Below are 26,578 nucleotides of genomic sequence, written 5' to 3' on the forward strand. Positions count from 1 at the left end.
ACGTTTGTTTATACCATGTGTAACTCTGTGTTGTTGTTTTTGTCGCACTGCTTTGCTTTATCTTGGCCAGGTCGCAGTTGTAAATGAGAACTTGTTCTCAACTGGACTACCTGGTTAAATAAAGGTGAAATATATATATTTTTTAAATAAACAACTGCCCAGAGCCTTCTTTCACATCAGACCTGGCACAGTTACCTGCCCACAGGTCACCAACGTTGGTCGGGCAGTCACACAAACTGTCAAAGATTGCAGTGAGTAGAGGCCAGGAGTTTTTCCTGACCACATCAGCTGACATCTAGGGCTCTTTCGCTCCCAGCATCGAGGCATGATGTTTTTCACCCCATATTCAATATTGTTTCAACTGCTGTGGTTTTCTATGGAACATCACCCTACTACAATAGTCATGTAGCACACTGTAGAATGATAACCAGCGACTATTGCTAGTGTTTACAAGTTAACACAATAGTCAACATTTAAAATAAACTAATTCTCAATCTTTCATTATTGTATCTCTTATTTTTAGTACCACTCCCAAAATCCCACCCCACTATCAGATATCACTATCCTTTTGACTCACAACAACCACATGATTCCTCCTTCACCAATATCCCTCTTTTTCCTGAAAGGCTTTTGATTGTAGGCCACCTGTCGACTGGCAATTAATTAAGGCTCTCACAAGAAATGAGGGTCTGAGCATTAGGCAAACTCCCAGCACTAATAATAAGAGTAGAGCAATACCACACGCACACGACGCAGCAGCACCATTAGAGCCTCTCTCTCTCTCCCTTGTTTTAATCAGTCAATTCCTATATTTCTATTTCCTCTCCATTAATCATCCCGGCTCCCAGTTCGATGGGCTCTTATGGAGTGAATTACACACTGGAGCTCTGTGCCAATTCAAGTAAGTGAATTTCCCCCAACAGGGAAATATAACTGTCAACACAGAGCAGCTCCAACCAGCTCTCTCTCTCTCGCTCTCTCTCTCTCTCTCTCTGCCAAAACCTTTCTCTTTTCCCCCACTCTCTCCCTCCCTCCCTCCCTCCCCCTCTCCCTCTCCCTCTCTCTCTCTTTCTGTAACTCTTAGTTTCTCTCTGTGTCTATCACCCTCTCCTTCCTTTCCTCACAGATCTTGTTAGTGGTGGAAATGTGAGGGAATGGACATGTGTAATACTGTATATACCTGAAATATATGCATGTGTGTGATCTATACTGAACAAAAATATTCATATGAGGAAATCAGTCAATTGAAATAAATTCAGTAGGACCTAATCTATAGATATCACATGACTGGGAATACAGATATACCTCTGTTGGTTACAGATACCTTAAAAAGAAGAGGCCTCACAATGGGCCTCAGGACTCGTTGCGGTATTTTTGTGCTTTCAAATTGCTAATCGATAAAATGCACTTGTGTTCGTTGTCCGTAGCTTATGCCTGCCCACACCATAACCCCACCACCACCATGGGGCACTCTGTTCACAACGTTGACATCAGCAAACCGCTCACCCACACAATGCCATACACAAGGTCTGCGGTAGTGAAGCCGGTTGGGCGTACTGCCAAATTCTCTAAAACAATGTTGGAGGCAGCTTATGGTATAGAAATTAACTTTAATTTCTCTGCCAACAGCTCTGGTGGACATTCCTGCATTCGGCATGCCAGTTGCACGCTCCTTCAAAACTTCAGACAACTGTGGCATTGTGTTGTGTGACAAAATGGCACATTTTAGAGTGGCCTTTTATTGTCCCCAGCACAAGGTGCACCTGTGTAATGATCATGCTGTTTAATCATCTTCTTGATATACCACACCTGTCAGGTGGATGGATTATCTTGGAAAATGAGAAATGCTCACTAACAGGAATGTAAACAAATTTGTGCACAAAATCTGAGAGAAATAATATTTTTATCTGTATTGAAATGTTCTGGGATCTTTTATCTCAGCTCATGAAACATGGGACCAACACTACATGTTGCATTTATATTTCTGTTCAGTGTATGAATCTAGACATCTATTATTGTACTGTACAGCTGAAAGTGTGTATACTGTGTGAGTGTTCATAGGCCTACAGTGTGTTTGTGTGAATGCGTTCAATATTACACACGTGAATGTGAGAGTGCGCCATAGAACCTATATGCTGTATGTGACTGTGTGTGAGGCCCAGTCCTCATGGCTGGGCTGTGGTTTGGAGGAGACACATTGAGTTTCCTACCTTCAAAGACAACCCCTCATTAAGACTAACCATCCAGTCCAGCTGCTGCCAGGGCAAAGGAAGAGAAGTACCATCTCCCTGTCTCCCTCTTTTCCCCCCTACAGTATCACACTCATCTCCAAGTTTCCTGTCTCCTCTAATATTCTCCATTGTGTGTGTGTGTACTATATAATCTCACACATACATTAACAATCTTATGTATGCAGAGTGATCGATAACCTAGAGAGGAGTATAAATCAGCTTTATATAGCCCTACTTTATTCAATAACCTCAGTGCTATATAGTTCCCTCAGTGCCCAAAGAGCACTCTTATGGAACGCACTAGATCTACACAGCACAGCCTGGTATGGGATTGAATTGATGCAAACTCAATGCTAAGGATTAGGCTTATTACACATTCCTATAAAATACTGCAATGGGCTTGTGAACTCTAGCGTGCATGGCAATGTGGAGTATAACTAGGGCCAGGAGTGTGTCCAAAACCCTCATTCTGGTCCTAGTTACCAGAGGGTAAGGCAAAGACAAACAGAGACTAACTATCAAGGCTGTGAGTGTGGTTGTATCCTGATTCTCCACACTTGCACACTCCCCATCATAGATTTAAAAAGCATTGGATTGGTGTAAAACATTGGATGGAAGGTAGTTTCTATCAATGTGTACAAGTGCATACGGTGGGTGTGTTTTGGCGCATCCTACCTCCCAGAGGTCTGTGTGGGTGGCCGTTGTGGCGTAGGAGGCGTGGCCCAGTGGGGCTCCCGTTGAGCTCCAAACGCCCCATCTTCCCTGGCGGGGGTCCACTGAGGTCCGGGCTGCCCCCCCGCCGCTCCCGCTCAGGACTGTCCTGCATGCGGGGGCTCTCCCCGCCACCACGCTCCATCCCCCTCCAACCACCAGGTGGGGCTACTGCCAGAGGGTAAGGGCCTAGAGGGGCACAGACAGCAGAGGGTAAGGGCCTAGAGGGGCACAGACAGCAGAGGGTAACGGCCTAGAGGGGCACAGACAGCGACAGCAGAGGGTAAGGGCCTAGAGGGGCACAGACAGCAGAGGGTAAGGGCCTAGAGGGGCACAGACAGCAGAGGGTAAGGGCCTAGAGGGGCACAGACAGCAGAGGGTAAGGGCCTAGAGGGGCACAGACAGCGACAGCAGAGGGTAAGGGCCTAGAGGGGCACAGACAGCAGAGGGTAAGGGCCTAGAGGGGCACAGACAGCGACAGCAGAGGGTAAGGGCCTAGAGGGGCACAGACAGCAGAGGGTAAGGGCCTAGAGGGGCACAGACAGCGATAGCAGAGGGTAAGGGCCTAGAGGGGCACAGACAGCAGAGGGTAAGGGCCTAGAGGGGCACAGACAGCGACAGCAGAGGGTAAGGGCCTAGAGGGGCACAGACAGCGACAATGAAGAAAGTTAAGGAAAGTTAAGGAAAATGCAAAAAGATCAGTCCAAAAAACTACCAAAATGATATATGAAATACAATCACTAAGTTTTCACTCATACAGACATACTGTAAAGAATACCCCTCCCCCACATACCACGCAGACTTCCTCAGAGACAGAACAGATAGCCAAACATGTGGCTATCCTATCCCTGAAACCCCAGGCTTGTTTTTAAGGAGCCTGGTAGCTTATCTGCATTATCAGAAAAACAGTTAGGCTCAACAGAGACAGAGAGCGAGAGAGCGAGATAGCGAGAGAGCGAGAAAGACAGAGAGAGAGAGAGGTTCTGCACCAGCATGTGTGGGGAATGTAAACTGGGCTGTGTGGGTGAAGGTGGAGGGCATTGGGTGGTGGAAGGTCTACTCTAACAGTAAGGGATTCCAACTATGTCTCTAGCCTCGGCACTCGCACAGTCAGTCAGGAGTGACGTTTTTGTCTGGTGTGTCCCCGAGAGAGACAGAAGAAGATATGTATAAATATACCGTGTGTGTGTGTGTGTGTGTGTGTGTGTGTGTGTGTGTGTGTGTGTGTGTGTGTGTGTGTGTGTGTGTGTGTGTGTGTGTGTGTGTGTGTGTGTGTGTGTGTGTGTGTGTGTGTGTGTGTGTGTGTGTGTGTGTGTGTGTGTGTGTGTGTGTGTGCAGTGTCCCGGGATCAGTATAATTGGTCTGCCAAAGCGCTCATATTGGGATTATCCATAAGAGAGGCTGCTAGGCAATAGAGGAGACCTGCCAATTATCAAAGAGCAGAGAGAACACACACACACCCACAAGCCAAATGGACCGGTCATATTTGCATACTAGTCTTTGGACACTGCCAGCCAACAATGTGTGTGAACTATGTCTGAGTGAGGGAGAGAGAGTAGGTGGGCAGAGAGAGAGAGAGAGAGAACAGAAAAAGAGAGGAGAAAAGAGTGAGAATTAGAAAGGGGTACCCACTGAAGAGAGATGGTAAGAAGGTGTATTATTATATAGCACCTTTTATTTAGCAGCCTACGTTACAAGAAATGTGGGCGGCAGGTAGCCTAGTGGTGTGGCAGGAACCGAAAATTTGCTGGTTCCAACCCCCGAGCCGACTTCATGAAAAATCGGTAAATGTGCCCTTGAGCAAGGTAGTTAACCCTAATAGCTCCTGTAAGTTGCTGGATAGGAGTGTCTGCTAAATGATACACATTTTCAATGTTAAACAAAGAGAAAAGTAGTAGGGGAAGAAAATAAAAATATGATTATTTTGGGAGCAAGAGGGATGACCAAGAAATAAGAAATGTGAAGGAAGATCAAAACACATGTTTGAAAGAGAGGGATGATCTCCATCCTCTTCCCAACCAAAGCCCCACCCTCCTGATCGTTTTTACAGACCTAGTCTCTCTCTCCCTGCTAACACTGTCATGACTCCCCACAAAGACATCGTTTTCACACTGTGGTCTCTCTCCCTCTCTTCTCCTTCTCCCTCTTCTATTCTCTTCTCTCTCTCCGGCTCCCGCATGGGGCAACGCCTCTCATTTCTCCACTACAGAGGAGAAAAACACCACCGACCACGGAACCCAAAGAAAACTGCCCACATACACCTCCAATCTGAGAGGAATTACGAGCTTGGGTGAAATGTCTAAATGAATAATAAATTAAAAACATTAGCCGTGGCGGGATTAAGAAGAAACTTTGCGTGGGCCCAAAAAAGCAAGTGGCTGAATTCTCTGGAGTTTAATAAGATCGGCATGAAGAAATATGAAGGACCTTTGAATGGAAAGAAATGTGCTCCAGTGCTAGCTAGTACAGTAGTTAGGATCTCCCTCTCCCTCTCCCTCTCCCTCTCCCTCTCTCTCTCTCTCTCTCTCTCTCTCTCTCTCTCTCTCTCTCTCTCTCTCTCTCTCTCTCTCTCTCTCAGAATCCACATTTTAACAAACTGGCAGCTCTGTTCAAGAACAATAGAATAGCCACATATAAATGGTATTGCTATAATACACAGTCTAATGTAAACAGCTTCAGGAACAGCTATTCAACTCTCTCCTCCAATATAAACTGCATGGAGAGAAATTGGCTCCCAACCTCCTGTAAACTAGATGATTATTTACTAGCCACCAGGAAGGATATCATTTGAACAAGAAAGGACAAAACGATCTACAAGGACAGTAATAGGCTAACCCCACATGCAAGCTAACCCAAGTCACAGTAGGAGCTTTAATCTATTCCCTGTAGTTTTATCTTTTGCATAACCTCTAATCATTGTATGTTGAAAGGGCCACATCCCTCGCTCACCCTGCACTCAGCTCCCCTCACCTCTCTCTCAGTACATTTGTGACAAACCTCTCCCCTCCTCCTCCCCTTCAACAAGTCCCAACCTGACCCTCAGGAGCCGACGATCCCAATCACCCCTCACTGCTGCCTGCCGGCATCTCAGCACCCGTCTTTCCTTCAGAACCTCCTCCACCATAGTCACAAATATTTGAGGAGATAAAAAAAAGCATTTCACATTTTCTTATGCCCACATACTGGGTGGCAACCTTAGAGATGGTGTCAACCTCAAACAGATCTACACTGAAACCTGTTTTAATGTGACGTTTGTTACTGTAAAGACCCAGCGAAGTCAACTTGTACTGATGAGGCCGATGTAGCCCAGAAGACAATGCTTTGCCTCTCCAATGTCCTGAGCATTAACCTGTCTCAAGACTAGACAGACCAAACCCACATACAGAAGCAGCCTCACTTTACAGTATGAATATCTACAACAAACCCTTCTCTTTTCCTTCAAACTCAGTGATCCGGTGAAACATTCCTTTTTCTGAATTATGGATAGTGTAAGAATGTGGAGTATATTAAATATTAAACCCGGTGCCAGACAATGCCTGTGGACCGTACTGAAAACAGAGCAGAGCCACCCATGTCTCATAGTGTCATTGTTTTCCTCCTTCACAGGACAACATGGGGTTTCACCTTCAATGGGAGAGGGGAGGGGGTTGGGGTTGTGTGTGTCTGTGGGTGTGTGTGTAGGTGAATTCTGTGTCCTAGCCTTACAGTGGAAAATATGAGTGCATAGACAAAGTCATGCACGCAGGCACACACGCACACACACAAAGAGTTGTGTAACAGTTAAGAAGCACTTCCACATTGTACATGTGTGGGCAAAAGTAAATAGCTGTTCTCATGACAGCTTGATATATCAATGGATTTCATGACCAATAAACTGATCTGTTTAGCAGACCAGATATAACTGTTCAATAACTAGACCTTATCAAGTTCACCAGACATCATACCGTGTGGTTCTGGGAGATCTGCTGGGAGAGAAAAGCGGCAGTTAATGCTGAGTCGATAAGATGTTAAATATCTGTCCAATAGGGAAGGACACACTGTTATGCCTTGTGGTAATAGAGAGCAGACAGGGAGGCATTTTTGAATCCCTGAGCAGCTATTTAGACAAACACTCTTTGAAATTCACTACTTTGATTATCTTGGACACTTCAGGTTTAATCTACAAAATAGGCTACTCCTAAATTCCACATTCTCATACAGACAAAACAAATACACACGCACAGACATAAGATCGCAAAGTAAAAATACAGACACACCCTTACTGATTGGAAAATACTACACAGCAATAAACACACCTATAAACAATACGTGAAATACACACACACACACAAACACACGTGTAATTCTAAACCCGCCTACACTATACTGGACATAGAGCAGAGTCTTCATGATTCCATCATCATTTGTAATACTGGTACCATCAGCCAACTCATAATAACTATTATAATAGTCCCAATGACAGGGTGGAACTGTGTATAAAGTGAGTAAAAGGAGACTGTCTCTCCCTCTCTTCTCTCTTCCACCTCCTCTCTTTATCTCTGTCTCTCTCCTGCTTTCTTCCACCTCCTCTCTTTTCCTCTGTCTTTCTCTCTTTTCCTCTCTGGCTTTCTCTCTATTTCATCTCTTCCCCCCCCATCTTTCTCTCTCTCTCTCTCGTATTTTCTGCTCCAAATTCTGTCAGGAGAGCGGTGCTCTGAGCACGTTGTGCCACACACAGGAGACTGAGGGCAGTAAATGCTGTACAACTGATGTAAGTGTACTTACAAACAGAAACTCTATGGAGTGTGAGAGAGAGACAGAGAGAGAGAAAGAGAGAAATGGATACTAAAAGAAAGATTGAGAGTAGGTGCGCACATGCTAGAGAGATAGTGTGTGTGTGAGAGAGAGAGAGAGAGAGAGAGGAACAGATAGTGAAAGGAATAGGGTGAGGTAGGCTAGTGGCAAGGCTTCCACATTTTTTGGAGATGCCCCTACCCAAGGTAGAACAAAACACAACCATGTTTTTTTCACATCTATGAAACATGAAACATGAATCAGATAGTTGTGTAAAAAAAAAAAATTGTGCAAAAGTAGCAAAATTGATAGATATTGTGACACACCCCCTAAACTCAAAAAGTACTGAATAATGCCTGGCTGGATGGGGGTGGGCCAATAACTCATGTAGTCCAATATTGCAAACTCTGACATTGCTAAAATGTGGAATACAAGTAGTCGTCTGCATCTTCATACATCTTGTATCATACATCATACATCATATCTTCATACATCTTGGAAATATAGACATGTAAACACAGAGATACAATAGGTGGAAATATAGACATGTAAACACAGAGATACAATAGGTGGAAATATAGACATGTAAACACAGAGATACAATAGGTGGAAATATAGACATGTAAACACAGAGATACAATAGGTGGAAATATAGACATGTAAACACAGAGATACAATAGGTGGAAATATAGACATGTAAACACAGAGATACAATAGGTGGAAATATAGACATGTAAACACAGAGATACAATAGGTGGAAATATCAACTATGAATATTTATGATGAATGTAAGCTTTACTTTCTGGTGGCTGATTAATAGACAACTTTCCAAGTCATGGTCCTGCCTGCCTGAACACATCCAGCAGCACGTATTTTGATGTTGTGGCTTTTGTAACCGGCTCGAAGGAAAACAAGTCGGCTCAGACATTGTCACATCACATAGAAATAGGAATTTTGTTAAAAAAAATCTCAGAATTGTGTACAACACTCACGCCATGAAGAGTGTTTTCATGTAAATCAATTTTATTCTGAATCTAATATGGCCAACATAATTACACTCAAACACCTTTTCCTGCATATAAATTGTTGTGGTTCATTTAGTATTGTGTTACTGGGTCTTTAAAAGGGTTGCATGTGGCTCTTGGTATAACTAGGGCTATGAGTGGCACTGCCATGCCTCTTGTGTTTGAATAGCTGATGTCAACTAGCTTTTCAATGTGTGTTCATGTGTTTCACAACACAAGCACATGGTAGCATAACCACATTACAGGAAAACAATATCTATCAATTGACTCACTTTTGCAGTAAAATATTTTTTCACAATCATCCCTTTCATAAATGGGAGACATTAGAGATGTGAAAAAACATGGTTGTGTTTTGTTCTACTTCGGGTCAGGGTAAAAAGGGTTGGCCACTAGCCTAACGGGTAAGAGATGGTGCAAGAGAGCAAGAATTAGGACAGACAGGAAGACACACAAAGAAAAAAGTAGAGTAGAGGAGAAACATTGTAACTAAGAACACAGACAAATATAAATTAAAACAAAACAACAGATAAAACAAAGTAAATGAAACAACCGATAACACATAAGCCATGGAGATGCAGAGAAAAAAAGCAGAGAAAGGCTCAAACTCCAGAGAGACAAACTTACAGTAGCTCTTTGCCACCATGCCTAGCCCCATGCAGTAAACCACAAAGCCTGTACCACTCTAGCCTATCTATTCACGGTGTGATAGACTGTATTCATGAAAGGCTCCACCACAGACAAGCAAAGCAGAAAGGGAGAAGGGCTTATGACACATTATTAGTCATATTACCAGGAACGATTAGATTAATCACATTACTGAACGTACACTCAGCAAAGCTCTGTTCTCCAATAACCACCTGGGGCATGTCCAAAATGGCACCATATTCCAAATATAGTGCACTACTTTTGATGAGATCTCTATTGGTCCTACTCAAAAGTAGTGCACTACATATGGAATAGGGTGCCATGTGGGATGCAGCCTGTGTTACAGCAGGGCTATCAAACTGTTGGCTAATGCTGCTCTCTATGACAGAGATAAAAGATGGGTAGAGGGAGAGATATTAAAATCAGTCTCTCTCTGTATGTTTGTGTGTGTGTGTGTGTGTACTGGGGAGGAGGGATTGTCAGAAAGCTTCTGATCACTGGCAGGGCTCTACGCTGCCATTTTTTACAAGAAGCACATGTGCTCCTAAGTATAAAAAAATAGGAGCACATGAATACATTTAGGAGCACAATAAAAAATATTCAAAGTATTAATGACAAGAATTGCCAAGAATGACAAAATAGATGTTTAAGGAGCACCAGAAAAATGTATTTTTAAGATGGAGATGTAGCCTACATTGGGCCTATATGAATCCTAGCTACTTTTGAAGCTCATCTCCTGAAGAAGCTCTCCCTTTTCCTTTCTTTCTGTTACACTAAATGTTGTCTGAGGGCACTGGTGCTCCAAAATTAAAATCCCAGGTAACACAGCACAATATTTAGGAGAATATTTGACCAAAATGGTAGCACTGTAGAGTCTGGCCCCTGACTGGGTATTAATATGATAGCTCCTCCTCACAAGCACCAACCTTTTGGCCTGACATGAATCTATACTGACACTGTTGCACCACCACATTAAAAACAACAACAAACACAATGTGATATACATATATATATATATATATATACAGTGCCTGACTTGACTGAAATAGGTACTGTATATAAACGCAACATGTAAAGTGTTGGTCCCATGTTTCCTGAGCTGAAATAAAAGATCCCAGAAATGTTCAATAAGCACAAAAAGCTTATTTCTCTTCAATTTTGTGAACACATTTGTTTACATCCCTGTTAGTGAACATTTCTCCTTTGGCAAGATAATCCGTCCACCTGACAGGTGTGACATATCAAGAAGATGATTAAACAGCATGATCATCACACAGGTGCACCTTGCGCTGAGGACAATAAAAGGCCACTCTAAAATGTGCAGTTTTGTCACACAACACAATGCCACAGATGTCTGAAGCTTTGAGGGAGTGTGCAATTGCCATGCTGACTGCAGGAATGTCCACCAGAGCGGTTGCCAGAGAATTTCATGTTAATTTCTCTACCATAAGCCGCCTCTGTCATTTTAGAGACTTTGGCAGTATGTCTAACGGGCCTCACAACCGCAGATCACATGTAACCATGGCAGCCCAGGACCTCCACATCCGGCTTCTTCCCCTGCGGGATCGTCTGAGACCAGCCACCCGGACAGCTGATGAAACTGAGAAGTATTTCTGTCTGTAATAAAACCCTTTTGTGGGGAGAAAACTAATTCTGTTTGGCTGGGCCTGGTTCCCCAATGGGTGGATCTGGCTTCCAAGTGGGTGAGCCTATGCCCTCCCAGGCCCACCCATGGCGGCGCTCCTGCCCAGTCATGTGAAATCCATAGATTAGGGCCTAATGAATTTATTTCAATTGACTGAAGAGTTAGAGAGAAGGGGAGAGAGAGGGGAAGAGTTGGAGAGAAGGGGAGAGAGGGGAAGAGTTGGAGAGAAGGGGAGAGAGGGGAAGAGTCGGAGAGAAGGGGAGAGAGAGGGGAAGAGTTAGACAGAAGAGGAGAGAGGGGAAGAGTTGGAGAGAAAGGGAGAGAGGGGAAGAGTTGGCGAGAAAGGTTGAGAGTTGAAAAGAGAGGGGGAGAGTTAGAGGTAGGGGGAGAGAGGGGGAGAGTTGGAAAGAGAGGGAGGAGAGGGGGGAGAGAGGGCGAGAGCCCTTCTGGCAAACATGTTTAGCTCTCTCATAAACATCTCATTTGATAATAAAAGATAAAGAGTTAACAGCAGGACTTTATAACCCCACCCCTTGTGCGCACCCACACACACACGTAAACAGACACACACACATATACGCGCATGCACCTACACACAAACACACAAACACACAAACTGCAGCCAGCACACACACACACAACACAGGCTGGCTGCTTTGACACTTCCAAGGACCACACACTGACTCACAGGCACACACATGGGACCCCAAGCCAGCCCTCTGAATAATACAGCCTGGGAACACACACACACATACACTGTGACGACAGTAGTCTCACACACCGTAGCCTGAGGTCCTGTGTATCATGTGCAGTGTGGACTGCAGCGACGGGCCAACGCCACGGCAACTAGATAAACTACACAGTAACAACCCTGCTACCTACATCAACAGGACCGCTGCCTGGCTCACACTACATGCCAAAGCTAACTCAACTCAGTCCCACCGCAGCGGCAGCTCGCACCAGACTCACACTACCAGGAATGGCTGTGGCTCAGATACAGTTGATATAGTCAAAGTCTTTGGTTAAAACTATGACACCAAAATGCACTTTTATGTCCTGTACTTTATTTACATATGCCATTTAGCAGACACTTTCATCCAAAGTGACATAGAGTGCATACAAAAATGCATACATTTTTATATGGGTGGCCCCAGCAGGAATCGAACCCACAATCATTTGCCCTAAGAAGTGGCAAAGACTAAATACGAAGTTATTATTAGTGTGCCCTCTATTTCCCCATAGACCATCCCTGCTGATATCTAATCTGCTGTTTAATAGCATAGACACACCCACCCTTGATATGTGAACACAGATAGCATGGGTTCACACAGGAAAAATAGACAGAGAGAGGAGAGAACAGAACAGAGGGAAGAGGGGAAGCGAACAGGATATCATAGAAAAGGGGGATGAGAGGAGGGAAGCAGTCATTGTGAAACACATTTACAGGGTCTGTCTTAAAATTAGTCATAAAAAGAAAGGGTGGATTGGAACACAACAAAGACCAAGTTAAAAGGGCAAGAATCTGTGACAAACAAAATAATTGAAAATAATGGCTTCCTGCTGTTTATAAGTTAACCTTCATCAGTGCAGGGTGGAGTGAGGCGAGGGATGGCGCAAAAAATGCAGCGGTGACAAGACTTGTTGATAGCGTGCTGCTTTTGACGCAATCTTGACGCATTCAGTTATGTTCCTATTTCATCATGAATGAGTGAATCCTGTCTTGTATCCCCAAAACGTCCACATTCAGTATCCAGTAGATTCTGATATGCTCCTGATATTTTGAAATGATTTAAATAACTGTATATACCAGATACCGTATTTCTGGAGTGAGAAAGTTAAGCAGAAATAAGTTTGCTGAAGTTGCTCTGACTTCAAATGTTCAAATTGGAAGATGCGCTTTGCTGATGATGCGCTTGTGATAAGCTAACTGAAGATAGTTTCCATTTGGGTAGACACACGTAGGCTATAATAATTCAGGGTCAATGACAGTTTAACATTATCTTCATGAATTGACAGATATTACAGTTATGAATTCCCATAACTCGAGCGCGAAATACGAGTAATGGTTGGAGAAAACGCCCTGCGAAAAGTCACGGCTTTCCATCTATTCTATTTCATCTATTCCTTCGGTCATGATACGAATTTGCGCACGCTATATGGTCAATTCCTGTCCAATGCCGATAAAATGTGAGCACTGTGCCAAAATCGCAACATCTAGGCAAATTTTAAACAGAACGAGATCTGGTGTGACTGACAAAAGGCTACATCTTAAGAGCTGAAACGAATTAATTTTTCTTTGGGCTTGGCATAGAATTTTGTTGGACTGCTTCGGGGCTCTGTTTACTCAAACACATAAGATAGACAGGAAAATAGTCGATGATGACATGTGTAAGAAAATAATGCTTCTAGCCCACTTACTGGTGGCAACTGGCAACAATAAAACTAACATTCCTGATTCCTTTCTCTACTGTACTAGATTTGGCCTACATGCATTTACCAGAGCTACTCCCCAAAATGAAATAAATGTAGACTACTTGAGTAAACTGGTTGTGGGCCTTTCCAGGCCGAGCACAGTCAGTCTCTGTGTAACTTAATATTGGGAGCTGATCACTGGGTTTTGAATCCACGTATTTATTTGAGAGTTTGGAACTTAATAAGAATAGCTTTTAGTACCATTTAAAACTATTGCCACAACAATTGTTTTTGACATAATGGTGGGAGCGACAGTTTCCCATGTAGGCTAAAACGCATTACTTCAATCCCTGATCGCATGTTGAACGTATTGATTGCAGGAGAAAATGTAGACCTTAATTAGCAACATTTGGTTTGAAGGGTCGCCTCCTGTCAGAATTGCATGTTTGGCTGCCCGTGGCGTGGCCTTTTGACTATGTCTCACAAAAAAAACCTCGTATAATTCGTCTGTGCCCTTGACCTGACGGTGCAGAGACTTGAGTCAGAGGCCTTCTGTTTGGGATAGGATCAGGTGACCCGCCTCTGTAAAAATGAGATTGGCTAGCCTATACACTGTCCCTACTGCCAGTGGCATTTATAACTTTGCTGCATTACGATCAAGTATTATCAGTCTATATGCCCAAGCTTTTCTCGTTAGTAGGCTATTGGTGGAGGTTGTATTAGCGAAAAGCAAGCTATGCCTAGTAACCTACAGGAGATTGAAGTAGCTATGGAATATTAGACAGATATAAAATATATATTCCCATATACCATTACGTGCTTATTATGCCACTAATCAATTCATACATTATACGATTTAAATATAACAAATAGCCTATCACGCACGCCTCTTTCTTAGAGCTTCTACGATGACCTACAGTTAGTTAGACAAGTTACCAAATCGTTTAATACTGCAGGGGAAACGACAGGCTTCTGCTGCTACCTCGCAGTCTAACCAAGGTGAGAGAAGCAAACTGGGTCTGTGAAAATTATTCAGCCACCCTATGAGGATAGTGGCAGATCAATCGAAAGTGCTTCTTTATTATTCAATTGTCTATACCAACGAATTTTGGCATATAGGTTTTATAAGGGTGCTTAGAAGGCAAAGGTCAAAATTAATACTCGTATTATTACATGTAGGCCTAAGCTATTGGATGAATTAGAATACATTTGATTATATTTAATATAGGTTTCAAATAATATAGGCTAATATCCATCAAATGAAAATACAATTAATTCACGCTAACTGATTACATTATTTAATGAATGAATGAACGAGTTAATATTTATCTTTTCAGTAGGTTTAACTTCAGGATTGGAAATTAACGTAATTCTAAATTCAAAACTCGGCTGTTAATTTCTAACTTCCAAGAAGTAATGGCTCGCTCATTATTTTAAATGTTATAGAGACGTGCAAAAAAAAATGCTAATCATGACACAGTGTATTGTGTGATTTTCCTAAAACTACAGCTAAATCCAAATATTCAATAAGGTTAAATATTAATCTAATGTTAAAAGTAAAAGACAACATAAATGAACACAGAGATACACAGACACAGACACAGACACAGACAGACAGACACAGACACAGACAGACAGACAGACAGACAGACAGACAGACAGACAGACAGACAGACAGACAGACAGACAGACAGACAGACAGACAGACAGACAAATATAAATAAGTATGTTCCATATTGGGACAAACACGCACGTTGGCGAGAGTAGCAGGTCTCCTAGACAATCGGTGAATTTACAGGTTATTCTCTCAAACAATGGAACAGTAGATATGCTGGAATAGCATGTGCAACCCAGCCTATGCAGGATAGTTCATTCATGATTTGTTTGGAAACTTTTGCATTACAGAGAAATAAAAAGGGTAAAGAGAAACCTTGTTGTGACATAGGGTCAACTCTACTCTGAATGAGATGCTTCTATTGATACATTCTTATGAACACTGAATAGGTTTTTTAGAAAAACTATTCCAACGGCAGCACAGAAAGAAAATGGAATCTGTGTCTACATAACCTATTTTTGATTGATAGGCCTACGATAAATATAACACTTTACAACACACATGGAGTTATCAAAGTAACTGTTTCCACTTTATTACTCAAAAATGAAGACGTTACCGTTTCATCAACTGAAAATGTGCAATCCCAAATGTAAAAAGTAGTCAAATAATCATTTTTTTTAAAGAAACCGCATACATAGCTAGACATGTTTTCCCCGAGATGTTCCCTTTGACCTTTCTAACGCACGGGTACCATCAATCAGATTAACTAGAATGATACATTCCTAAATAACCCACATGTAGCCTATGTGAAATCATAATTATGGATATTGAATGATAATCATGAGTTGTTATAGTTAGTTATTATTATTAATCAGTAGGCTAATTAAATAATAACTGTTCTCATTGTCATTATTACATTGGACTATTAATATAGGCCTAATAATAATAATAATAATACATTATGTAATAGATCGTTTTGTATGGTGATGAAAGCTGTGTCCAAATAGCCTACATTGTTATGGGGATTAACTGACCAAAACAATATGAATTGGAGATACGATATGCTACAGGCCTATTAATAAAGATAGAAACCAATAGCCTACAGCCATTATAGCAATCTTCATGGTAAAGGACATTGTTATTAGGCCTATGTTGTACTTTTCAATTAACATCTGAAGGTAAAATAATAAACTATAGCCCCAGATAGGCTATTTACCCCTAGGTGCAACAAGTGATTTCTCTTTCTCGTAATCGACTGCATTACTGCATAACATCGCTGCTGCTGATGTGTTGTCAGAAGATATACAAGATTAATGGCTTATTACAATGAATGTGAAATCGATGGAAATGGTCAGGTTAGTCATTGCGGAACACCTCTGACTAGTACTCACTGTTTATGGGGTGTCTGTACCTCTGCTGGCCGTTGAGGAGGCTCTGTCCATTGATTAAAATGATTGAATCCAGGGCTGGGCTGCGTCGGGTCCACGACCGGCAGAGATCGGCTGGAGTCTGTGCAGCTGGACACAACTTCGTGCCCCAAGCGCTGGATGTGAGCGAGTCCGAGAGAAATGAGAGAGATGGGAGACAAAGGTAGACAATGTGCGTTGGTTTATTGTCTGTGTGAGAGTGGTGTTGAGAGTGGTGTTCGCCTCAGAGCGAGAGAGGGAGAGAAAGAGAGAGAGAGTGTGTCTCTTTCGCTCGAGACCAGTGCGTCGAGGTTTGCTTGCTGAGTGCGCGGGGATCGTGCTGGAGTTCGAGCCGCTGCGTCTCGCGGCGCAGAGAAACGTGTCAACCGGTCAGTTGGAGTCGTTTGATCGCACGTTGTGTCCTGTCGTCCCCGGTTAGACACGGCCGAGCCACAATTCGGTCCTCTTCTGAACTCGTGGCTTCTTCGCCGGCGGGAACAAGGAAAACGCAAAACGCATCATAAGGAAAATGTTCAAGTGAACAACAGGCAAAACAACCAAGTTGCTCAAGCAAAAGAAAAACAGACCGAAATCACAATGTCTGCGACAAAGAGAAGGTGTTAACTAAAGAAATCTCGATATAACAGTCACAATTTCGCGCAAAACAATCTGTGTGTCACTTTCAATCTTTCCCGTGCCAACGTGCGCGCTAACTGACAGCGGGTTCACAAAAGAGGGAGGCGAGAGGGGTGGAGAAAGAAGAAAGCAAGCGCGGGGGAGAGGGGAGGGGCGTCAAAAGTAATTTGGCCTATTCCTCAGCATGAGCATTTCGTGTCTCGCTGTAAACCCTAATATTCTGAACTGACTTGTTTTTTTCCCTTTCAAATATTTGATTTGGATGTGAGACTGTGAGCCATCGCCATTCCCACATATTTGATTTCGGATACAATGTGTGCCTTTGTCAGTAGGTTAACTTTTATATGAAGAGTTTTTTAAATAGATTTTACTATTTAAATCAGGACATATGCTGTTGCGCCAGATACAAGTTGTTATTACTGATAATAGCCTATTTAACAATAAATAGTTAGCCTATCAGGAATGCAGATGATACAGAAAGGCCTTGGTCTATAGGTTTAATTCCATGCTCAACAAAGACATCAGTAGTCTAATAAACGTGCATATATTGTAGCCGTTCCTGTCTCTGTCTGTCTTTGCCTGTCTGTTTTATTAGATGTCTTGTGTAAATACAGCAGGAGTGCGCTGTCAGGGGAAATCATTGCATAATAAACTACATTCTTGATCGACAGATGTCACCGGCTTTTAATAAATAATGAGGCCAAACGGTCTAACGAATGAACGGCTCTCCCCAGGTCGTCGTGACTGCAGTACAACAAGGAGAGGGCCACACAAAACTGTCTGTCCTAAATATTTGATGAGCTCGTTTCCGCTTTCGTTGTGGCCTAAGGTCACTTTCGATACCACATTGTGTGATGGTAGGTGAAAACGTAAGCATGTCAGTTTACGGTTGGCACGGTGGCAATATGGAAGGGCTCACTTAGCTGTGCCTTTACTTTCGGTGTCATTGCAAGACTCCAATCCTTCAGATTAAATTGGATATTAGGCCTATAAATAATGTTTTTAAAGAATGATGTAATGTGTATGCTAAAGGAGTATGCATGCACAATAGAAAAAGACCTATGTTTTTTTGTTTTTATAAACACAGTCAAAACTTGGAAACATTTGCAAAAGTTTTGACACTGCATGTGAATGCTAAAGGGAGTCTAGATGCCAGGGTTATGCCCATTTAGCTGCAACTGACGCAAAAAACCTCGGAATGCCAGTGTGACACATCACATTCATGGGCACCAGTACATGTGAGGACCAGCCACAATGATGCTACTAATGTCTTCGAGATGCAAAGCTCAGCCTACTTGATAACTGAGTCTACAGGCTCGAGAGGGTCTCGGAGGGTCCACGTGCGTGCCTGCAAGCCAGTCAGTCTCAGAAAGAGAGGGGGGGGGGGGGGGGGGGGGCAATAGGAGATACAGTGGCGCATGCAGCAATATTTAATGCAGTCCCAAACGCTACTTTTGGTCATCCTATTACATTTGCAGTGTTTCGTAATGCATGAAATAACAATTGGCGTTTTGATTTAAGGAATCGATTAGACAGTCTCTGGAGATTACAAATATTGTGAAAACGCTTGGGTCACATTCGTTTTTTTTAAGTGGCGGCCCAATGACGTCAAAACATCATGACGTAAAGGTCAGACAAAACTGATCCAATTATCGTCTCGGAATGAACGCAAGACTGATCAGCAGCAGCCGACGTGAGAATATGAGAGCTGGTAGAGACTGATAGCTGGGCTAAAAAATGATTTAAAGTGCCAGAGATGGCAACTTGGAATCATGTCGTTTGTGGTTACAGTGCTATCTTTGCCAACTAACTCACATTGTTAACATCCTTTGCCAACCCCTCTCCCTAAGTCACATCCATAAAACTCTAAATTGTCCAATTCAATATAATTACAAGTAAACTGGATATGAGTGGGTCCGCAGAACCTTACCTTGTTTGGAGCACTCCAATGAAGGTTTATTAACAGCTCGCGAACGTCGACAGTTGGCAGTTCTGGAACCGTTCTGCTGATCGCAGTGTTCTCCGTGCAGAATACACGAGATGAGCGCTGGGGTGCGTGGAGGGACAGTGGTGAAACACCAGACGATGCGCGTAGCTCATTCGTCAATAATATTAAATATGTTAATGATGATGATGTAGCAGTGCGTGGGCGAGAGAACACTGTCTGGTCTGTGCGTAAAGTTTCCTCAAAACGCTTCTGGGAACTAATAACATTTAAAAGTATAACTTTTGTCCAGACAATTGCCAATTTTATCATTGATTTGTAAAAGTATTATAGACCAATTTATCAACGTATGACTTTGGGGGCAGGCATTTGAACACATGCCATCTCCATCTCCTTATCGTATGTGTGTATGTGTATGTGTATGTGTATGTGTATGTGTATGTGTATGTGTATGTGTACGTGTGTGTGTGTGTGTGTACGTGTGTGTGTGTGTGTGTACGTGTGTGTGTGTGTGTGTGTGTGTGTGTGTGTGTGTGTGTGTGTGTGTGTGTGTGTGTGTGTGTGTGTGTGTGTGTGTGTGTGTGTGTGTGTGTGTGTGTGTGTGTGTGTGTGTGTTAACGAGTTGGGGTTTGCAAATGGTAAGGGGATGGTATAATTAAAATATTTAACACAGTGCGCTAAACCCCTACTCCATTTTCTGAAGTGATCTTTAAAATATTTTTTTCTGCAGTGAGAACATTTTGGGGCGCGAAATGCTCGACCTCAGTTTATATAAAGAACCGGTAGAGTTTTAAAGGTCCTAAAGCTACACTGTGGCCGACGTGACCTCGGAAAATATGTAATTTGTTAGACCAATGGTTTTAACTTAACCTAAAAATGTTCCCCTTTCAAATAGAAAATTAGAGGTAATCTTCATTTATATGTCAAAACGAGCCGTTTAATTAAATGGACGTGTTTGTGTCTCCTGGCAAAAAGCGAAGGCTTGGCACGAAGTGTCACTTTTACGCAGCAATCTGTGTGTATTTTTTTGTCACAAGGAGAAATATTCTTTACGCACCACTAAACGATAGAGACGTGTCATTTAAAATGTCTCTAGAAGAACAGGCAATCAAAATGGTAATGTCCTTACAAGTGAAATAAGTGTTGTCGAAAATACTTTATTTGGTAGCCTATAGAATGTGATCTTTTATCATCATCATCAAATATTATTATTGATATAGAGCCTATAAATCATTTATAGCCTACTATTCTTATGAATATAATTCCTATTTTTGTCTGACACGGAATATGACTTCATTTATAATTTACTTAAGAACATATTTAAATATGACTAAAACTGTATTAGGCTGCCTATCAAACGATACGTTTAATTGCTATGCTATTTTTTTGATTTTACCTTTATTTAACTAGGCAAGTCAGTTAAGAACAAGTTCTTATTTTCAATGACGGCCTAGGAACAGTGGGTTAATTGCCTTGTTCAGGGTCAGAACGACAGATATTTACCTTGTCAGCTCGGGGATTCGATCTTGCAACCTTTCGGTTACTAGTCCAACGCTCTAGGCTACCTGCCGCCCCATGAAAGGCGCTTGCCATGAAACGTAGCTGCTATGTAGAAAGGTGCTTACCCGAATTTATCACAAGGATTTTCCTAAAGTCAGATGTAATGAAATAACTAAATATTTTATAACTGCTGAATACCTACAGTTTGAATTGTTTCGCAGACGTTTTTCAAGAAAGAAGAAAACAATACACAATGCATGCATTTGGGCAAAGGTGAATGTTTAAAAGAGGATTAGGATTTTGCATTTTAACAATTAAACTATATGTATTTAAATAATCTCATAGGTCTTATCAGATAACTAAAAATAAATAGGCCTATACAGAATAATTGGACTGAGCGGTGACCTGTATGAGTTTATCATTATTATGTCGCTAATGATTAAATCCCTAATTTTCATAGCCATTTAAAAAAGAATATGGATAGCATACTGTGGATAATACAATTCTCGAACACATTTCGTTTCAGTACTAGGCCTATGTGGGGAGAGAAGTGAAGAAATAGGATCTATGTGTGAATATTCTTCCGTGTATTTATTCAACGAAATGTTTTGCTAACTGATGTGCATTTCACCTCGTGCAAAGCAGCCATTCCATAGCTGTTTTGGTTCGTCTAAATAATTGAACACTGATTGGGGACTCCTTTGCCTTTGCATCTCTCCTGCACTCACTCCACTCTATTTATTTTGAATTTCTTGGGAAACTGGGAATCTAAAAGTATAAGACTGCTCAGAGGCAGGGAGGCAGTAGTAGCAGTGAGCTCAAACTAGCGTGAAACTTTAGAATGCCGTGAAACAATGAAAAATTGATCTCGACAATAGCCCCAATAGAAAACAATCAGAAAGAAGGATTTCAATAATTTACAAGACGAAATATCCCTAAAGCGTTTGTAAAATATGATAGTAAATATGAAGCATTTAGGGCAATTGAGCACACAGCATCCCAAGGTAAAATGAAAGCCTTATCTTGGGTGCCAATACAAATAGACCCACATTGGGATGAGAGAGGAGAGGCCTTGCTGGGAGGTCTGCATGCACAGGAGGACCCGGCTCCAATGAGCCTCCTGGACGGGCTGACTGAGACGGAGTAGTCACTGTATGTCATCTGATTCTAAGCCCCTCTGTGCCCATTGCGTCACTCCAGCCTCCAAATAAGAATAACAGTCTTTTATTTATGTCCCATTGAAGTCCCTGCTAGGATTTGATAAGAAATGATCCGGTGATTTGACGTAGACCTCCGGCACAAAGCTCATTTAATTTCAAGAAGTCAGCAGAATAATTTCAAGAAGAATGCATCTGGAATATGTCAGCCTGATGCCGAATTAGTACCGCCGTTATGACTGTAGCTTATGTGTGTGTTGTGTGTGCAACAGGTTAACAATAGTGCTGCAATGAACCGAAATGGCAATTAAGATAATGTATGCTCCTATAAAATAGCCTGCTAACGCTTCCTATGTTTTTCATTGGTCATCTCATTTGCTCAGTGTATAGTGACAGCGAGACACCAATATAGTTAAACCTGTCACTTCATGTAGAAATAGCACGACTGTGTGGAGGTTTATGGAATAGCAAGATAATGGATTGCACACGTGGTTAAAATATAAAGGGCGCATGGAAATCATTTTTGCATTGAAGACATGATATTGTCTATTCACAAACCAATACCTGACACGACCATTTCCTGGAGGTAGAAGAATAAATAGGCCTACTGATAGTCATTTTCTGTCTAACACATAAACTAATAAAATACTACTATTTTTGTTGTGATATTTATAAATTATTATATTTAACATGTGGCTATTTACAGTTTATATATATGTACCTGTTACAGGTTACAGTTATAACCAATAAACAAAGACAACATCTGACTTAACCCATGCCTGGTGGACTCCCACAATTTTAACCAATAGGATAAACCTATAGTTTTAATGGGGTTTTTCGAACCTGAAGGATAAATAATTGAATGGACATGGTAGGCCATGGGGTGCCAATCGAGCTGTGCACAAAGCCACAGGCCAAGGAAGTCTGTGAAACGTTTATTGGCGAATTAAAATCGGCAGGAGGGCCACTGCTCCCTGCGGTCACAAACACCAACATGGTCATTTAGTATACACTACAACTGGGACCACACATTCCTCTAACATGCTGGTATTGTAAGGAGTATATTCTCCGTGCTGAGAGGTGATATGGAGAGCAAAGGGGTCAATATAAATTCGAGCAAATAAGTTAATAATAATAATAACAATAATAATATAATTAACATGTAAATAATAACATCGACCACGACAACGAGGCATAATAATAATAATAATAATAATAATAATAATAATAATAATAATAATAATAATAACAACAACAGCCATTAATAATAATACAATCATTCCTCGGAATAGTTCATTTAATGCACGTAAAACGTAGGCTAAGTATTCAGTAAAAACATGGTCTAAGCACGGTAAACCCTCGCATTAACGAAAATATAACTGCTCAATGAACCATGGCTTAAATCATCTATAATTGGAGACGAAGGAAACTAATGCAAAACGAATGGCTGACGTTACAACACAAAACAGACAACTAAACAAAATCTTTAAAAAAATAAATACATATTTTGCAGAACCCCAATTTCGTAAACCAGATTCTTGACCCACGTCAATGGTGCAATGTAGGCTATCTTAATTAATAAGGATATATTAGGCCATGTACAATTCCCGTTGGGAATAGGCATGTCATACGATTCAAATTGGAAATGGGCAGGTCACTCAATTGTTGGCGTCAATATTTGCATCACATGGTCCAATGATTGCACATGATTTGTCGACAAAATTAATTCATAACTCATAAACACGACCTTCAAATCCATTGCCAATCTTGTTCTACACCGATTATAGCCCACCAAACACCATTCACAAAAATAATTATTATAGACCAGTAGTAGTTGCCTATGTAGTCTTCCACCAAAGTATATTTGGATAACTTGCTATCGAAATATACCAAAATATAAAGGGCACAGCTCGACTATATCAAATGCAAAAGCAACCGTTTGCGTTTGGCGCATGAGTGGACATTACAGTGCACTTGAATGAATCCGCTTCAAGTGATCCACGACTTTCTGGGAGTTTCTGAGAGTGAACTAGAGACGTGTCTAATAGCTTGTTTTTAAAGGATGTATCTCATTGCCGGTTAGGATTAATTTATATTTCAAACAACATTCTAATAGACGCAGTGGCAGTTGGAGCGCACCTTTAGCCGCAGTCCAAATTGTTTCCATACAGAGGTCATGACTCCGAGTCCATTATTGCTCCGAAGCACCATTTTTCACCAAGCGCCTCCTGCGCTATAGCGCTGCTTCCGCGACTCACGACGGTATGCTAGAAAGATACAGTGGTTTACTACATATGGTTAACATCACAAATACTGTTTACTCTGCACATAGCCATATGTGGTATCTATGCGTTTAAATGCTGAGCTTATTGTCAGCCTGCAGTGACAATGTCTCTAGACCCTTAATAGGCCTATCTGTTACAAGAGCATGATCAACCAAAGTAGCAGCAGTAGCAAGCTCCTGAATTCAAATATAATTTATTACCTGGAAAATATATGATGATGATTATATATATATATATATATGTTATCATCAATTAAAAAATCATTTTATGAAAGTCAGAAGAAATATATTGTTTTGTATTATTTTGTGAATATTCGATTGCTGTGGATTTCGTTTTGGTTTATTGTGCAGAATTGTGCAGAAGGTTCTAGGACGGTAGGCTACATAAAGCCCATTATAACAGACCTGTTTGGATAGGCTACAATAAAAACGTCAGCAGCAAAGGTAGGTTTATGCTTCTGGTGGATTCAGTTTTACTTTAGCCTACATTAGGCCTACAATGAAAACGATCTAGTACGAACCCTGAGCAAACTTCAGTTTTTACTTTTCATGCAAATTGGGTATATCAAGAATAACAGTAATCTTCTTATGCCTGTTTCGAAGCTCAGTCCTTGAGAGCTATGATATGCAACAAAGAGGATTGTTTTCCTTTCGCTAAATGCAATGAACCTGGCAGCCTCTTTTCTCCGAATACGTTTTTACCTGAAATAAAATCCGCCTGACCTAAGACGCAGAGGAAGAAAAGTTGGAGGGAGAAAGAGAGTTGTTAGCGTCAGCACTCTGCACTATGTCATTGGGCAGAAGTATTTGACATTTGGAATTATCTGTAAATACTTCATTAAACTGTGTATGAGTTACCCCTTGTGCCTCACGGTCCACTTCTGGTAAGATTTACAAATGATAACATAAACATACCAAACAAGAAAATCAATTCGCGTTTGAAAGAGGAGGAGGGGAAGGAGAGGGGCTCCTGAGCTTTACGAATTTGATCGGCCCACTTAACAACAAAACCGCGGAGGTCGAGTAATGAGGGTTGGAACACGCGCCCAATGTTTGGGCCAGGAATCATTTGTCCATACATTAACTATCCTGCGAAAGAACAGCATGCCAGAGTTGCGTTATTGTCAATAATTGCACAACATTCTTCATATCACTTGCTTCCTACTGCACGGGATGTATCAAAAGCCCTTACGGCAAATTAAGAGGAGAAATCCTGGAATATCTGTGCTAGATAGCCAGTGAGACAATAATTCTCCCAATGGTCAACTGCCCATCTTGATTGGCATATTATTGTTCAATGAAGGACTCAACAGGTAGTTTACTGCATATATTATGGAATGGTGTTTTCTTGATATTTTATTTTCTGAAATGAGTTAGCAGTCGATAATGGGTAAGCCTACTAACAATAAGGGCAGGCACTAATGAGTGAGCGAGTGAGTATCTGCCAGACCAAAGGCACATCAGCAAAATTATAGGCTTACTGGTTCTTGAGGGTAGGTGGTGTTTGGGTTGGGATTGGGAACATAAAGCACCAAGTTAAAGCACCAAGAGATTACAACTTCCAACCCCCTCTCCTTGTCACACATTTACCCCTGTCAGTCTGTCTGTTGCCAATGCTGCCTGCTATGTCAGCTCTGACCCCAAAGCCTGAAAGGAGACGTCAAGCTCAGGTATATGTTTAAAGGACATGGAAACAGATACCGTTGAAAATTATATCCCTATTTTTCAACCTAGGCATAAGGATTCATGTGGGCAAGGAAGTAGGTAGGGGAGAGAGAAAAAGAGAGGGAGAGGGGGGAAAGAGAGAGAGAGAGAGAAAGGGTAGAGAAACAGAGAGATAAGGAAGAGGGAGAGAGATCTTATCTGTTCATCAATGGAGGATGGGCTGGGGGGCGTTTATAGCTACTGATGCTGAAGCCATTTGAGTCGTCAAAGGCAAACTAATAGGGATCAAAGTCCACTTTAACTAAGTCCAGGAGACAGAACCACAAACACATTTCTAAATAATGAACAACACACAGGTCCAACATCAAACACATACACTGATGCACAAACGCACTCACAAGCACGCACGCACGCATGCACACACGCACACACACGCAGACACGCACGCACCCATCAATAATTGTGGCCTTGACTGAGGTCACCTGAGTATCTCTCAACAATGAATGAGAATTTTGGGAAAAAATTTCAGGCTCAGCATATATATCACTCTACATTGCTTTGTTGTGATGTCCAGTTGACCTGATCTATATAGATGTTGATGTATTCTTACCATCTTTTTGATCAGACCCTGGGGCCTTCTGGCTCTGCATTGGTCCAGTCCCAATCAGCATGTCACTGTCTCAGCCGTCCCTCAGTTTTTTGTCTCAAATGCATCTGACGTGCCTTTCCAAATACGGACATGAGAATTGCCTTGTGGGTAAGACAATGGCAGTGACGGGCAGTCTAGTTTCTGTTTGTGAATCCCCTCATTGGCGGAGCTTGCTGCCATGAAAGATGTCAATCATTGATTGATAGACACCAATGAGGAAGCTTCACATCTCCCAGGTAAATCCCTTTGATTTGCTAAAGAACAAAAGAACAAAAAGCTACATAAAAAGGGGTGAATCATTAAAAGCAGATACCTGGTTCCGAGGCGCCCACACGAAGA

At 41.8% G+C, this 26,578-nt stretch overlaps 1 protein-coding gene across 6 annotated transcripts in view; it reads right to left on the bottom strand.

Moving 5' to 3' along the window:
- Positions 1 to 19,086, bottom strand: part of LOC139546706 (DNA-binding protein SATB2-like) — a 65,038-nt gene extending 45,952 nt beyond the window's left edge. For 5 of the 6 annotated variants that reach the window (XM_071355420.1, XM_071355419.1, XM_071355417.1 and 2 more), the window contains exons 1-2: positions 16,389 to 17,111; positions 2,907 to 3,131 (exon numbers count right to left, since the gene is read on the bottom strand). In XM_071355420.1, coding sequence (XP_071211521.1) covers positions 2,907 to 3,087 — 181 coding nt within the window. In that variant the 5' untranslated portion in view covers positions 3,088 to 3,131; positions 16,389 to 17,111. Of the gene's footprint in view, positions 1 to 2,906; positions 3,132 to 16,388; positions 17,112 to 18,969 lie in introns of those variants that run through there. The other variant, XM_071355415.1, reaches the window with a different exon arrangement.
- Positions 19,087 to 26,578: the final 7,492 nt, after the last annotated feature.

Source organism: Salvelinus alpinus, chromosome 20 (assembly GCF_045679555.1).
Source record: "Salvelinus alpinus chromosome 20, SLU_Salpinus.1, whole genome shotgun sequence".
Taxonomy (NCBI): Eukaryota; Metazoa; Chordata; class Actinopteri; order Salmoniformes; family Salmonidae; genus Salvelinus; species Salvelinus alpinus.